Source organism: Ailuropoda melanoleuca, chromosome 20 (genome assembly GCF_002007445.2).
Source record: "Ailuropoda melanoleuca isolate Jingjing chromosome 20, ASM200744v2, whole genome shotgun sequence".
NCBI classification, from domain to species: domain Eukaryota; kingdom Metazoa; phylum Chordata; class Mammalia; order Carnivora; family Ursidae; genus Ailuropoda; species Ailuropoda melanoleuca.
In genome coordinates, this window is record NC_048237.1 from 14170963 (window position 1) to 14188603 (window position 17641).

The 17641-nt window shown below is 39.7% G+C and overlaps 1 protein-coding gene across 9 annotated transcripts in view; it reads right to left on the reverse strand.

The window, feature by feature from the left end:
• Nucleotides 1-17641, reverse strand: part of SLC25A21 (solute carrier family 25 member 21) — a 479253-nt gene that overhangs the window by 46249 nt on the left and 415363 nt on the right. For all 9 annotated transcript variants that reach the window (XM_034648650.1, XM_034648645.1, XM_019806189.2 and 6 more), the window contains one exon: nucleotides 2347-2413. In XM_034648650.1, coding sequence (XP_034504541.1) covers nucleotides 2347-2413 — 67 coding nt within the window. The remainder of the gene's footprint in view (nucleotides 1-2346; nucleotides 2414-17641) is intronic.

Genomic DNA, 17641 nt, shown 5'->3' on the forward strand with positions numbered 1-17641 from the left:
GTGTGTGTAGACACCATGACAGGTGTAGGGATGGTGGTGAACAGATAGCCTTCACAATTCCTGCTCTCTCATGAGTCTGGTTAGCGTCAGGCAGTCCTTGAGAATCTGTCCATGGAAAAATGGTGTTTCTGGACCTGTGAATCTCAAGACCGGACCCTGGAACCTGGAACATGGTGCCTCCCATGTCTGAAGGATCAGTTGGTCTCTTTCTGAGGTCTTTATTTCCTTTTACTAACTGCAATACTAATTCTGTCTTAATCTGTGAAAGGTGAAGTTTCATTTATTTAGTATCAATGAGTCTTATTTTAATGATGAATCTCATTTCAAAGAATAAAGTGCAGAAAAACTTCATATTGTCTGTTTCTGATTATAATAATGACTGTAATCGAAGTGTCAGTACCAAGGAATACACACACACACACACACATTCACAGACCGTATATATGTCTATGTATGTATGTGTGGGTATATTTATACATATATGCATGTATGGTCTCTGAATATTTTTTCTGATGCCATACAATGAAGCAGTTTATAATGTATGAAATCATTACAATCAGATGATCGCTTTCCTCACAAATTCTAAGATAAGTATCTATAAAATGAATGTTTTCATAAATTGTATTGAAAAACTAGTGCTATCCATCTGGCAAAGATACACTTAACTCCAAGTTATACTTAAAAAGCCAATGCACTTACCATATGTCTCAATAATTTTAAGGTAAAATCAACTTGAAACAAGATGTCTGGGACACATACACCATATCCAGTTGCCCAAAAGTTCATCTGTTAACCATTGTTCTGGCAGGGAGCATTGCTTTTTTCTTAAGTAGAGACTAACTCAGTTTTGTAAAGCTCAACTTTTTTTTTTTCTTACATAAAAGACTGTTCAACACTGATAAACTTTAATCCTCTTCAAATTTAAATTGTCTCCAATGTATAGTATTAAGGAAAAATATTCCGGGAAAAACTTTAATTATAGTTTATTTATCCATGTAAAACACTGAACAAATGAATATATTATTCCACGGAGACAAAGTGACTTTCCTTTTGAAAAGGAACTCTGCTCTGTTTGTTTACTTGGGCAATCTTTTATCAAGTGAAGCCATTTCATAATTCAATTCAGCCCTCTTGTGTACTTTGGTGAACTTTTTCCAGATTCTCTACTGCGATTCAGATCCTTATAATGAAATTTGTATTGAAGTAATAATACAAAATCACAAAAACTATGGCAACAAAGGGGATGAATTTATAGTGAAAGTATGTTTTAAAGCTTTGTTTTCTGAATTCTAGACCTGAATTAAATCCTATTAAATTACTATTTTGACAGAATGTAAAAGTATTGTGTCTGTGCATATATGTTGGTTATTTTATTATAAATTTTAACTTAGTCAACCTCTTAACTTACTGAGCAAAAGTACAGAAATTGTCCCATCTTACCTTTCAGGGACACTGGGAATACAAATTGAGTAATGTACCTGAAAAAAGCTTTATGTCATTAGTTGGAAAGGAAGCCTCTTGGTCTAAGGGTATGTTATCCTTCTATGGAAAGACAAAGCCATATTTGGTGAAGCCAGTGTGGGGGCAGGGGCACTGCCAGCCAGAGTCACTGTGATCAGGACTTCTGTCCAAGAGAACATTGAAAAGAGTGATCAGATTTAGTTCTTTGTTCCCTGGAGGTCCTGCCAGATCTCTGTGTTCCTATCCAGATACTGAACCGGCAAGTAGTACATAAACTCCATAGTTACGTGGTTAAAGAATGGAAATCAGCATAGTGGAAGTAATAATTTTGTAAAAACCAGAATAGAGAATTTTAGCAGAGGAGACCAGGGTGGAGGGGGGTAGGGAAGGAAATGAAGTTAGCATGCCAAATAAATGTGTTATACGTGAATTATATACAAAGTAATGTAGTGTATTAGTTTGCTCTGTCCATAAAATGGAACTGATTTAGGGAAAAAGGTTTTTCTACCACTCTTCCCTCCTCTCCTCTCCCTCTCTCTTTAATAATTATTGCTCCTAAGGAAAATTGATGAATTGCTTTGAGAAAAAAAGTTATTTTGTGGCTGCTGTGGTTCAATTACGTGACTTTCATTCACCACTGTACTTTTTGTATAATTTCCTCATCAGAAGGGAGTGCCTTTACCTGAAAAAAAATCCATAAACCAATATTTGAAAGAGTGACCCAGCCTAATTATAATAAAAGTTATGCTATAATTTCCACATTAAATTTTAAATTATCTTATCTTTAATTCACAGTAACATCCATGGTTTGTTGTGGGATGTTTTAGGGCTGAAGCTGTTACTGCAGTCTTATTTCCACTTGGTGGAAAGGTTAACAATGCTTACCTTCACTGCTCTTTTTGGTGTTTCAGCCAAGATTGGTGGCAGAATCCCCTTGTAAAAACCAAACAACCTATTGGAGAAATAAAAGATTTTAAGTAAAGGAATCAGGAAACAGGTAATTCTGCCTCTGTTTATGGATAAAGCAACTAATCTAAATTATCCCCAATTATTCAATGTAGTACACCAATCATGAAGTCTTCCTTCGTTTTAATTCTAAAGTGCAGAGATTATGAATTCTACATTTATTAGCACTATGAAATTCAGAAGAATAAATGGTACTGAGACTGGAATCCCCTGGGTACATTGCAAAACACAACAAGTTGCACCTTAAGGATGAACTTGACCTTCCTCGGTCTAAAGAATATTGAATTTATTTTCTCAGGTGTGTGGCAGGTAGCTTCAAGCTGTCTACAGTTTTGCATTTCCTCCCTTGTAACCAAATGAGGTTAGGGTTATACCCGAGCCCGCTAGACTGGAATTTTCTGCGCTAACAAGGGGCACAAGTCCCTTCAGCTTTACTAACAGAAGAGAACTAACAAACTCTATGGCTGTGAAAACTGGGCTCCCAGCCCTGTCCTGAGTTAGTCATGATTTTTTTAACTTCACTGTTGGAGATAGAACGTCAGGGACATATGTTGCTGACAGAAGAAATGTCAAACTTCCTTGCTGATATACAGTCTTACAGGCCTGGGACAACTGTCGTTGCCAATGTTGAGGGACTTGTCACATACTCAAATGTTTTTAGAAACAAAAACAAAAACAAAAAACAAAACCAAGAATGAGCGCCATATGCTTATGATAAGGTTCATAAAATGTCACCACTTATTTCATATTAGATTTTAAGATACAAAATTTTAAATTTGTCTGCCCTGGAAAAAAATATATACATCATATACTCATTTTAGACCTGAAATACATAAACAGAATATTCTTCATTAATTTCTGAGATAATCAGCTTTCCTGATGAACCCATATGCGACTGCAGAAAAAGGCAGGACTCAATGTGTCTGTATTTTAGGATGTTCATTTAACGTGGGGCTCGAGCTTCTCTGATGGACCTCTCAAGCTTCACTCCAACTTCCTTAAAGTGCTTCTAGAACAAGAAAGTTAAGAATTTATATATACTAATCCACTCTGCTAACCAACCCAATGTGGTGATCTCTTGTTTTTCCTTGATTCACTGGCGTACAAAGCACACTTCAGTTAGGGAAGCAAAGGACTTGTTTCCTTGCTTCTAAATTGTTAGCTTCTTGAGGGCTGAGTGTGCGTTAGTGTGCTTGCCCAAGTCTTCTCTGTGTGTGGATATGTAACCAGGATACAAACGTTCGTTAAGCCTGTGGATTTTGTGAAGGGGAAGAAAGGAATCAAATGATCCCTTGATATGGGCTTACTCTACCTAGTATTTTTGACATAATGGATAGTGCTAGCAGACATATGATTTGAAGAACTATGGGAATTCATGCTCCCACCTCCTTTCCATTCCAATTTCAACTACTAATGCCTGAAATTCACTTATAAAATCAAATACCACCCTTTATCATTGAAATGTCATTATAAATTAATCATTGCATAATTTTCAGTATAAGAGTGATTAAGCATAGGCTCGGTCTCCCCAGAAGATAAATGTGATTTTCCTGAATAGAAGTTCTATATTTATAATGAAAGATTTATGAGTTCTGTTCTTTCTGTGATTTTTCCGTACCTGGAAGATTACATCTGGTTTTGGGGGAAAAATTAAGAAGAACATTAACGTAAGTAAAACTTCTAGAACAGAGTGTCCCTGTTAATAATAGAGGTACTTGAAATCCCATACAACAGAGAACAGTTATAGGAACAACAGTCGTTCAGCCTGGAGAAGAACAATCACAGGGAGTAATATAATGAACGTGATTGATTTCTTGAAAAGCGAGCATGCAGGAAAGAAATTCAACTTTTCTGTTTGTTTCCAGATTGTAGAACTAGGACCAACAGGTGGAAGCAACGTGAAAAGACACATTATTCGTCCAGTAGGAGCTTAATACAAGGAAGTACTCTTAATAGAACTACCTACAGATAGAATGGGCTGTCTTGAAAAATGATCAGTTCTCCTTCATGGTATGTGGCCAAGCACTCTGGAAGGCCATTTGTCATGGATGCCAGAGACGGGATGTATACAGCAATGGATGAACTTAATGGCCCTCAGGATTTGTCTACTCCAACCCTCAGATTTTGTTGTTCAAAGAAAAATAACAGGAGGATATGGGAAAGTGCTTTCCTGAAGAGACAAAATCTGCCTTAACTGCAAACTTTGGCCTAAAGTAGAGCCCTGCTTTTCTGGAGGAGGACAGAAATCTTCTAAGTAACACAGAAGGTCTTCATTTTAAAAATGATGGGAGAAAATATTAAAAAGAGGTGTAAGGCAGGAGGGAAGAGAGGCAGCTGGGAGAACCATAAGGATTTAATCTGAAAAGAGCTGGGAGGTCCAGAGCCCTCTGCTTCAAGCTGTCGATGCTTCCTTGATGCGCCCTCCTTCCCTTCTCTCTACTCTGTTCCTTTCATGTGTAATCATCCCCACCGCCCCAACTCCCTGCGACCGCCTCCAGCCATCCCACCATCCTGAACTTTCTAACAGTGAATGAACAGCTTTAATGGGAAATTCTCAAGGACCATAGGCAGTCTCTGCTGGAAAATGGGAGGCTAGATCCTTGCACTGTTTTCACAGTGTAGCCTAGCAATAGTGGACATCTACAGAATAGTCAGGCCAGCACCTCTTCTGTTGAGAACTGCCCCACCCAATTTTTTAAAACATTGGAGCCAACACATTAGTATAATATGATACTACTTGTAGGCAGTTGGTTGACTGGGCACCTCACCAAATNTTTTTTTTATTTTTTATTTTTTTATTTTTTTTTAAAGATTTTATTTATTTATTTGACAGAGATAGAGACAGCCAGCGAGAGAGGGAACACAAACAGGGGGAGTGGGAGAGGAAGAAGCAGGCTCATAGCAGAGGAGCCTGATGTGGGGCTCGAACCCATAACGCCGGGATCACGCCCTNATCTACAGAATAGTCAGGCCAGCACCTCTTCTGTTGAGAACTGCCCCCACCCAATTTTTTAAAACATTGGAGCCAACACATTAGTATAATATGATACTACTTGTAGGCAGTTGGTTGACTGGGCACCTCACCAAATGGATCCAAATGGTATTCTGTCTCTTTGCCCCAGTTAATCTGATCCAAGGTAGACCTAGCAGAGTTTTTCTCCAGGATTTGGGAATTGGAACTGAAAAGGTCAAGTCTCACTCTGTGTGGTTGAAGCTCTAAGACAGAAAACTAGCGTATCAGTGACAGTCACATTTTCTGTCTTTTGGAGAAAGTCAATCTGCAGTGATAAAAAAGAAGGAAGCTACTATTCAGGGAAACGCAGAAGCAAGATGGAGAAGAGTTCTAGTACTGTGAGTATGACCTTCTGTCAGCAATTTTTTACCCTTAGTTACATCTCAACCCTTCTTGCATATTGGCATTTCTCTTTGCTTTTCATTCTTTGAGATACCCAGTATCATTCAGAATAAATTCCTTTTATCCAACCTAAATAATTTTGAGTTGTGTTTATTACTCACCAGTCCAAAGTCCTGGATCTAGAAAGTAAGCCTCATGGGCCCTACAGTCAAAGTGGTTGCCACAGGACCTCCATGCCACGCCCTCTCCCATGAAGAGCCTTTTTGTCAGTGAAGATTGGCACTTGGGCCAGTCAGAGGAGTCACACCCAAAATTCGAGAAAGAGAATGTGGTGGGCAAGGGTGCAAGCTGACGATTCTTGATTGATTAGATAATTACTGGAAGCTTTCCCAAGGTAAAGTATGAAATACAGATTCTTAAAAAACAAAAAAGAATTGTAATGTTTTATGAAGGAGATACTTTTTTTTTTTCCTGCTAAAGAACGAATGTTTATACCCACATGCACTGTTCACTTTGCCAAATTTTTCTGCCTTCATGTAGTTTTGGCTTGAAATACAGAGCATGTGGCCTAGGAGGACAATAACTAGGGAAGTTGAGAGATTTGTGACACCCATATCAACATGCTTTATCTTGCTTACTTCTCAAGAAGCAGACTGACACATCCAGTCTACTCCCTAGATGAATGGAAACTAATTCTAATGTGTATGTAGCATTAATAGCCGTTCTTTTCCCTGAAAAGACAGTAAAGCCACCATTCTGGCTTTCAGTTTTGAAAGCCAGAACACCAAGCCAACCAGAGAACTCTTTGGAAGATGCTCAAGACGCAATGCAAGACCTTTCTCAACAAGATGGAATGTACTGTACGACAGGCCTCACGGTTGGTTTCTCAAAGCTGTTACTTCTAGAAGTTGTGAATTTGATTTTAATTATCCTGTGTAGGAAAACGTTAACTTGGATGTTTATGGACTTTTGTTGATATTGATATAAGTAATAACAGTCAAAATTTGTTGAAAGCTTACTATGTACTAGGCACTCTGTTAAGAATAAATGTATGTTGGGGCGCCTGGGTGGCACAGCGGTGGAGCGTTTGCCTTCAGCTCAGGGCGTGATCCCGGAGTTGTGGGATCGAGCCCCACATTGGGCTCCTCCGCTATGAGCCTGCTTCTTCCTCTCCCACTCCCCCTGCTTGTGTTCCCTCTCTCGCTGGCTGTCTCTATCTCTGTCGAATAAATAAATAAAATCTTAAAAAAAAAAGAATAAATGTATGTAGGCATATGGCCATATTTTAATCTCCTTCAACGTTCACAACAATCTTTTGAAGATGGTATGATTATTTTCTCTTCATTTTGCATGTGAGGCCTACTGTCACATCACCGCCAAACAGGGGACAGTGACTCAAATCAAGTTCCGTTGTCCTCATAGTCCATGTTCTTGACCACTGGGCTACACTCTATTGCAATTCTTCTGGAAATAAATTTATTTCCATAAACATTTTTGAAAAGTTATTTAAGTTGCAAAAATGTCTTACCACTTCTTATTTTAGGAAAAGTCAGAAATAGCGATCAAAAATCAGGTTTTTTATTTATTTATTTATTTATTCGACAGAGATAGAGACAGCCAGGGAGAGAGGGAACACAAGCAGGGGGAGTGGGAGAGGAAGAAGCAGGCTCATAGCAGAGGAGCCTGATGTGGGGCTAGATCCCATAACGCCAGGATCACGCCCTGAGCCGAAGGCAGACGCTTAACTGCTGTGCCACCCAGGCGCCCCCAAAAATCAGTTTTTTAGTCCCATTTCCATTCAGTTCTATTTTAAAGTAATGTGAAACACTATTTGTATAACCGATTGATCTGGGCTGAGATGAACAAGATCATTTTTTTGTGAAAGCTTTTGGGTTGTTGTGTATTTTCTAGTTTTATCAGAATGAGAAAAAAAGTACACCCAAATGTTTTTCCCCCCAGGATAACTTTTGTCCTTAAAAGGGATACCAGGATAATATTTCAGTGTGGAAGAAAAGCAATGCTTCAGTAATATGATAAAAAACTGAAATATTGATACTCTATATTAAAGTAAAAACTGTTATTATCCAAAAAAGTCAGTGGGGAGCACTGTTGGTTGCTCACTCAATAGATATCCCTCTTTGTTCCTTGGGGTGCAAATATTCACCATGCTCTGTACTAAGGGAAGAAATCCCTTCTCTAGCCCAGGGGTGAAGCAGCATTCTTCAAGCCAACCATGGTGGTCCCAGTCCCTTGCTGGTGAATCCTGTCACATGCATGGACATATGATCCAAACCTAGCCCATGAGACCAGTGGTGGGAAGAGGGAGAATGTATGTTGGAAGTCCTGGACTTCTGGCCTAAGAAAAAGAGGAACGTGGAAAGAAAAGTCCTTCTTTTTTGCTAGTTGTGCTATCTGCATGAGACGCCTGTGTGCTGCATTCAAATGAGAGATCATCGCCCACAAACTGAAGAAGGCCAGCACAAAGACGGGAAGGACCTGGATCTCAATGACATTATTGGGCTGCCGAATTAGTCAATCCCAGCAATCTGCCTCCAGATTTCTGGTTAGGTGAAATTAAAAATACATCTTTACTATCTGAGTTGCTTTCAACTACGTCTTCCATTAACCTATGGCTAAAAAGAATTTGAGAAAGATATGTACAATGTATTTTTGATTTTCACTAGCAAATAGCCTTTAACACCCCGTTTCTGAAAAAGCCTTAAAATAGAATTCTTCAATCATAATTATAGTGAACAGAGTTGTTGAATGTTAAGCAAAGCATTTAGAAGGAGACTGTGAGAACCATTTTGAGAAATGGTTTTAGATAATTTCTTTCAGGAGCCCATCATACATTAAAACCCTGTCCTATTCAGATGATTACCTATGAAAGAACCCCATACCACACATGGAAAAGTTCATAAACAAATATCGGATGGGGTTCCAGGTCTCCAAAGCCATTAATGGTGGTTCGTATACTAATGAGAGCTGTTGTTCAGAAACATAAGTAGATACAGAGTACTGCAATATTGGATCACATTTGTTTTTCATTGTATAATCAAAACAGGCCTTGTATTACTTATGTACATCTATAAAATGAAGATCAAAACTGCATTGCACGTGTTCTTCGCTCAAAGACACAGCTCATACATAGCTTATTTGCAATACAGATTTGTGCCAAACCCCACAAAATAATTTTACCCCTCATTTCCCCCACCCCCATTTTTAAAGTGTGAAGCTATTTTAACATATTGGGTGGCTCCAAGGTCATAGACCAATCAATGAAGAGATGCTGATTGTATGAAGCAAGGAGATGTGGAATTTCCTTTGAGTTCCAGTTTGTGTCCCGTCTTGGTGGTTCATTTATGGCAAGTCAAACCCCTGAAGAAGCCTTCCTGCTGTCTCTCATTAGTAGGCTCTAATTTTAGGTTACCTTGTTTAAGGTCCAAACTTTAGACGCCCAAAGAGACTAGACAGATCCTTAATTAAACATCTTGTACCTGACAACATCTTTAGTCCATTTGGATGGCTGAAAAAAAGTTACTGGCTTTCAGTCAGCTACTGAAATTTGAAGACTTTGTGGTAAATAATGGGTAGACAGGACAGGGCTTAACATTCTCAAAATTTGACTCAGGTAAAGAAACCAAAAAGGAGTGGAAAAATCACATGTTCTGTCTGCCCCTCCTTTTTTCCTTCTGAGTCACCCCCTTGTTGGTTTTGCTGTTTTTTTTTTTTTCTAATTTAGTATGTAGAAAATGTTTGTTTGGAAGTCATTTGTACCGTGCAGTTGGACTGCTCCTACAGGCAGGCTGGGAAATTTCCGAAGTTGCCGGGCTAGTAAGCAGGACTTTGGTGTTAGGAAAAACAACATGGAATCTTTTCTTCTTTGTGGCCCCCATGGAGAAAGGGAAAGGCGTAGCTGCTTCAGAACCGAACTTGAGAGGGAGTTAAACCCTGTTGTCCATCAGAAAGTTTGTCAGAAAACTCAACTGATAGGTTACTGAGAAAACGAGTGTAAGAAAACCGTGAATAAAATGTCTTCCCGCCAACTCTACTGCCAATGGAAACTGAGGCTTTTCCTGGTTGTCAGAGACGAAGTGCTTTGGGGCCCAAATTGCTGAGACTTATAACCGAGGTCCAGCAACCGTAACACTGAATGCCAGAATTGAGGTGCACATCATCCAAGCCTGAACAGGCCAATTAAAGAAATGATTTCCAAGTTTTAAAGCCATTTTCAAAGCCACCTGCAGCACACTCACACGCAGCCTGAGAAGGATGCTTTCACCTGGATCCCAGGTCTTTGCCAAAAACCTGGCATTCACTAAGTGTCCAGAGCAGCAATAATACTCACCGGTGAAGCATGAAATAGGAACGACAGGGAAAGTGACACCAGATCCCCAGTTGGGGAAATTGGAAAGCATTAACACGTCTGTGTACCTAACAGAGCACAATTACTACATTTTATTTTGTTTCAACAGTCAGAACCTAAATGAACATCACCATTCAGTTCTGTTCTGGGCAATGATCCAAGCTCATCTTTGGTACAGTTGATTTTGAAGCCTTACAGTCAATCATATCTTCACAATTTGTTCTTCTTCCAGGCTTCAGGCTTCCTCCTGATTTCCATTTCTTGTTTGGAAGCCTTGAGTCATCTGCTCTGGCAACATGACCAACCCAAATCAGTCATTTTCTCCAAATTACATTGAAATCGGGATCCTGCTAGTTTGTTTTCTTCCTCCTTCTTTCTTTCACATAATTTTCCCTTCAAGGATCTCCTAATACAAAGCTGATTGAAGGCATACAATATCCTCTTTCTTCTGCTGTTGTCAAGTCCAAGTTTCTTACCCACATGCTGTAGCTCTGTAATTAAAACAATGAGGGCGGCCCTTGGCCCTGGGTTGTGAGTGCAAGGCTCCTCCAGCCTGATGGGCTGTGGTATCCCAGGGCAGAGCTCTGGCCCTGACACTACACCTTTAGGGCATCATTCTGACATCGTTTCTACTCCACAAGTCTCAGTGGTTCGCGGAATCCAAATGAAAGAGTGGAGCTTCATGGCTCTGTTATGTGAATTACGTAGCATCTGCGATCTGAAGTTCACAAAATTGCATGCGTCTTCGGGCCATTTTCATCTAAGCAAAGGAGAGAGAGAAAACTATGCATCCTTCAAAGGAGAGGAAAAACAGCTTAAAAAGACCCAGTGACACAGATTCGGCTTTTAAAACCAGCAACTGAACTTCAAGGAAGTGCAGCCTAACAAAAGTTTTAGCTAACATTGTAACATAAGACTAACACAAGTTTTTCCTCCTTCAACTCCTATCAGGTCTTCAGGCACAAACAATATAGTTATTATTTTTCATTACAGAGAATTAATTGAACTAAGTTTCTGCATATGGTCCTTGGATATATTTGTTAGCCCAAACCATGCCACTTTCATTATATGCTGTACGGAGGGTTTCTTTAAAGATTTCCTGAACACCCGTTTTTCACTGAACTTTTAGTGGGATTCTACCACGTCAATTACACTTTGTTGATATGTCTAAAATAAACTACAACTTTGATTTTCTAAGATACAGAAAAATTAGTTTAGCTGTCAGTACCATTTAGGAGGTAGTTCTGTGGCTCGATTCCCTGGAAAGTTGGCTGGGTGCTCGATGCACTAAACATGTTGCACAACTCAGCCCAAGGAAGGCATTAGCGTGATATAAGAACCAGAACCCTGATGGAAAACGCTAAGGAAAGAGAAAGCAAAAAAGATATTCGAGAAGTGATTGAAGTAAATAATGTGGGTACAGTGTGGTGTTAACTGCTCCATTAATCTATAAGTGAAGAGACTGACTGTACAAAAAGTGTATTAATATTCAGTGACAGCAGATTGCCTTGCTTATAAAGATAAACACATTTCCATTAGGAAATAGGAATCATTTAAGGGCAATCTTTGACTCGTGTGGATGGCAACTATGTAGAAAAGGACTTAACAACAAAACAGACAAAACCCCCAAACCAACCAAAGCAACAAATTTCTTGGAGTGAGATTGAAAGTCAGGAAAGAAGTCCCGATCAGGGACTCAAAATCTCTTCACCAGCAGCTCTCTGCTAAATGGGGCCTGCTGAGGGGATTCCTTGCTTCATCCTACTAACCCCATCTCACCAATCCTCATTCTTTTTTTTTACTTCCTCTGTTTCTAATATCTGCCCTTCCCATTCCTGAAGTAACTATCTTTCATTTATTCATTCACTCATTCTTTCAATATACTCTGTTCCAAGCACGAGGCTAAACACATTTTTCTAGGGTCAAATGTTGACACAGTAGTCCCGTTGTCCCCATACCAGTTAAGACCTTAATTTTCTTCAAGAAGTCTTCTCTGAGATAGTGGGCAGAATCTTGATATTGCAATTGCCCCCAATACTTAACCAAGATGTTGCCTTTCATCTTACATTATGTGCTTAGCACACAGTAACACTCAGATAACATATGCTGAATATAACTATATTCAAATGAGAAATGTATATACTTATGCATAGACACCTATACATATATACAGGCATGTATATAGATCCATGTACACAGACATGACCCAGACACGATCCATATTAATAGTCTGAATGACTTGTATATTTTTAACTGAATAGAGTATGCATGAGACACATGATTACCATGTTTAATCCAGGTTATAAATTGCTTGACAATGGCCACTCCTGTTCTTTATCACCGCCCTCTGGCATTCAGCATTAATTCGATGCTACCTGTCAGTAAAGCAACATGATACAGTGGGCAGAAGTGCGGGCTCTGGAGCCACACTCCTTGGGTTTGAATTCTGGCTCAATCATATGTTAGCTGTTTACCCAGCACGAAAAACCTTTGGCACAAAAGATGAGCAAATTAATTCCAAAGCAGTACCGCCAGAATAGAGATTTTTTTTTTAAAAGTCAGCTCTCTCTACAAGTGCTTATGAAAATGAGTTGGTACATTGTTGTAATAAGTAGACCAATTTAACAGCTTGACCTAGCAGGGCTATGTATGACCACAGCTGGGGCAGAAAGCCTCAGAATTCAGAGATGTCATTCACAAATAGAACCTTACCTAAGTGTATGACGCAGTACCTTAGGAATTCATGCCCTGTTGTGGAATTCTGCTACAATCAATTTATACATATTTGAGGCCAAAGATGTTGTGCACTAAATGCACTGAGCAGGCTACTCCCAAAGTGTAAGTCACATTTAGAAATTCATTAACTCTTTAAGGCTGCCAGTTATTACAGTAGGCTCCAAAATTAATTTCTTGAGGTGCCCCCTAGTGGTACTGGAGTTAAATGCAACTCAACAATTGTCTCAACCCTCATGAAGGAAGCCTTGGACCAGAGCATTTTGTAGGTTACAAACTACAATCTGATTTAACAGACCTTCATTTCACTACATTAGGTTCCAAAGGAATAGTATTATAACAGCTTGGAATTCTAATGCAATTGAGACTACTGAGAGAAACTTTAGAAACAAAAATAGTGATCATTGTGCTAAATGCTTTGCAATTATCATCCCATTCAATTTTTACATGAAATAGATTCCACTCTTTCCATTTCATAGGCAAATACCAGCGAGACTTAGAGATGTTAGCCACTTTCTCACTAGTGAAACTGGAAGAGTTGGGATAAGAACACAAGTCTACCTGACTCCCAACCCTCTGCTGTTGAGCACTCTGCTTGATTCTGTGTTCTCAGGTTGAGCCATCAATCAACTGGGAACTGTCGCTCCACCTCCGCTCTAGTGCTCCTTCCGTGACTGTGTCTCTAATGCTCGGGCCCCGGTCTCTGCCTAGTTGGCTAAAATGCTGGGTTTTGAATGGAGGAATAGCTGAGCCAAGGTTTGTGGCCTCCTTTGTCATCCACAGTCCCTTAAACCAGTTTTTTAAGTGCCTGAATTTTTACATAACTTACTAAAACACAGGTTAAATGAGTAGTCACCAAGCTTTCTGGATTCAGTAAGTAAAAGTTCATACGTACTTTATGGACTCATGGATGTGCACAATCTTCCGGATAGCTTCAAAAAAATTTCCCTTCATATCACATTATTGCCAGGGAGTAATCAAGGGTGAATTATTTTCCTAACTCCTGCAGTCAATGTCCTAAGAAACTACAAGTTGGATAAGTTACATAGAACTCAAGACATTTAAAAAAAACAATGCAGGAAATAATCCTAGGACTTAGTGTTTGGACCTTGTCTACCTCTTCCCAGTGATTTCATCCAGTCCTACTAATTTAATTACCTTCCTTATGTAGATAACTGTCATATATCTCCAGTTCTTCTAGTCACCTACTCAACATCTCCACTTGGATATGTAAAGGGGATGTCAAAAGTAGCATGTTCAAAATGGATTCCTGATTCTTCCTCCACAAACCTGTTCTACCTACAGTATTCTCCAGATCAGTTTATAGCAACTCCATCTTTCCAGTCACTCGGGCCAGAAACTTGGAAAGCATATACTCTAGTCGAGTTCTTGCTTTCTCTTATTCATCTCTGTTTTTCTGGTCCAAGCCCTGGTCATATGTCACTTGAACCATTGTGATAGGCTCTTAAATAGTTTCCCTACACTATTCTCAAAGCAATGACGGAATAATCCTCTTAGAATAAAAGGTAGACAGTATCACTCCCCTGTTTCCAACCTTCCAGTGTCCTCCCATGTCCCTCAGAGCAAAACCCAAGTCCCTTCAAAGGCCTCAGGTCATGTGGTTCTACTATATTGCATTATACATTCCACCTCATCCTCGGTTCACTCCCCTCCAATCCTACTGACCTTCTTGCTCCTTGGACCAGGCACACACCCACCCCAGGACCTGTGTACTTGCTGCATCTTGTCTGGGATCCTTTTCCCACATATCCCCATGGCTCACTACTCATATCCTTCAGTTCTGTACCAAATTACATTCTCAGTGAGGCCTGACCTTACTTCTCTTCTACGTAGAATTTCAACACCCCCTTGAGTACTACCTATCCTTTCTGCCTGCTTTCTTTTCCTGTATAGAAATTATCCCTTCAAATGTGCTTTATTGTTTACCTACTTGTTTTATTTATTCTCTGTTGCTCTCATTAGGATGTAAGCTTCATGAGGAAAGGGCAGGGGCTTTTGTTTATTTATTGATGTATCCCCAGGGCTAAATACAGGACCGGAGGACATATAATACGTGCTCAGCAAATATTTGTTGAACAAAAGAACGAATGCATTGTATTCCCACTGACTCAGTCTGGCAGTGTTGTGAACAGAAACTTTTAGCTGGCATTTTGAACTATTCCAAGAGCAACCTTTTTCATTTTCTCACCAAATGTCAATTCTACCTGGTTTCTTCAGAATCACCTAGACTTCACCGAAATGGCTATCAATGAGGAAAGTTTTGGGTACTTCATCGAGAGAACATGAGCAGACTTCAGGAAATGGCAACAGAAGAAATCTAGGCTTCATGCGAGTTATTATCCCTCATCGGCTACTAAGTCATGACTGCAAACTTTATTTTTACCCACCCAATAGGCTTCATCTCTTCTCCAAGCCGTCAGAACCCAACTCTAGCGTTCACACTCTCGAGGCCGTCTGCTCAGGGAAGTAGAACTCTCTTTAACCCTGGCACGATTGATTTAATCACCTGGTTTTATTCTCCTAGCTTGTAATTGTATGAGATGTGAGCAGGCAACTGAATTCCCACCAATCAAACTTGAGGGGGATTTTGAGAGAGGTTTTTTTTTTTTTTTCCCCTTCCTGATAAAAGGAATCCTTGTGGCTTACCTCCAGAGATTTGGATTTGGTAGGTCCGAGTGCATGTTCAATAATTCGTATTTTTAATACTAGCCCTAATTCTTAGGCAGAAGGTCAGGAACTACACACTGAAAAATTTAAAAAAAAAATACTTGTTTATCAGGTTAATGACCTAGGGCTGCTTTTACCTAGATGTCTGTTAGGAATCAGGCCAGAGTACTCCGTACCATTTGATCTGGTAATTCTTCTAGAAACTTGATGAAATTGTCCTTGCTTTCTTCCATTTTCTAGTCTAGAGTGTACTTGCTTTTTTTCAGTGAAAAACTGCTAATTGCAAGCGTGCTCCACGCCTCTGGCATGGCCATCTCTGGCCTTTGAGACCAGGAAGCTATAGATATTCTTAGCTATAGATACTCAGTCACTGCTAAATAGAGTACCAGCTGTGTCCCCCCAACACCTGCCGGCGGCTTTGCTCCTTCAAGGGCTACTTCTTGGTTTCCTCTTCGGCTTATTTAGAACAACACTGAGATACGCCAAAACCAGATCATTAGCTTGCCCGCATCTTTTCAAAAGAAACTAAGAATTCATTCCACCGTCTGTCTATGAAGACTAGCAGAAATTGTGGTTGGCAGAAAGCACGTTTTCACTGTTTAAACACTAGAACACAATTTAAATGAGGGTACTTGTCTCTCATTCTGCTAACAGTCGTGCACTCTGCAGAACAGGAACAGCAGGAAGCAGCCCCTGATGTAAAGCAAGCAGGACCACACCTATGGCTGTTTGAGCTGCACAGTGCACGAAAACACTCTCCTTATGCTTTACGGCATGAACCAACCAAGAACTCAGGCGTCTCTGAAGTTCTGCCAGTGACTGATTTTTAGAGAAGCAACACTGCGTGGGGAGGGTGGCCATAGATTTAGCTTCTCAATTGATTACTTATTTGAAGAAAAAAGACCTATAAATTACCCACTCATCATTAATTCTTCCCACCAAAACCACCATCCGGGGCTCTCTTCTAACGGGTTTCAAGCCTCTCACATACAGTCTTTATTTTTAGTTACCAATGACTTACCATTTTCAGGACCATTCACTTATTTATCAGCAAGTATTTGTTGAGCACATACTATATGCCTGGTACTAATTACGAACAATGCCTATAATTTGGTCATTGAAATTGCAAACATGCTACAATTTCATCAGTTATCAAGTCTGCAAGCTAGACTGATCCAGCCATAATATTTTATTAACCTAATTTAACCTAGTTTGTCCATGAGGCACCAAAGGCACAAGTATATTGTTCTCTCATTTTCCAAGGAATGCTAAGCAATGAAAAGGTTACACTTATTATCTCAGGCAAAAAAATTGAATGCCTGAAAATTAATTTGGATTCCGTATTTGGACTTTGAATTTTTCTCTCCGGTAAATTCATCCATCCATCCATTCATTCATTCAACAAATTATTGAGTATCTTTTATGTGCCAGTGATGACTCTCTGGGTTAGAGATAAGTTGTGAACAGGCTGGACATATTTCCCATAATCGCAGAGCCTACCTCCTGTTTGGGGAGCCAGACAATGAACAGGCAACAGACAAGTGAATAAAATGATACCAGATCAATATCACCGATCATTAGGGAAATGCAAATTAAAAGTGATGAGATATCTATTCACACCTATTAGGGACGTTTTTTAAATTAATTAATTAATTTAAGAGAGAGAGAGAGCCGGGGGAGGAGCAGAGGGAGAGGGACAAGCGGGCTAGATGTGGGGCTGGATCCCACGACCCTGATATGACCTGAGCCAAAGTCAGATGCTTAACTGACTGCACCACCCACATGCCCCAACATGGATAAATCTTGAAGAATTATTGTGCTAAGTGAATTAAGCCAGAAATAAAAGGATAAATATTACATGATTCTACTTATATGAGGTACTTAGAGTGATCAAATTCATAGAGAGGAAGCAGAAGGGTGGTTGTCAGGGGCTGTGGGATGAAGGAATGGGGAGTTCGTATTTAACGGGTACGGAGTTTCAGTTTTGCAACATGAAAAGAGTTCTGGAGATGGATGGTGGTGACGGTTGGACTACAATGTGAATGTACTTAATGCCACTGAACTGGACACTT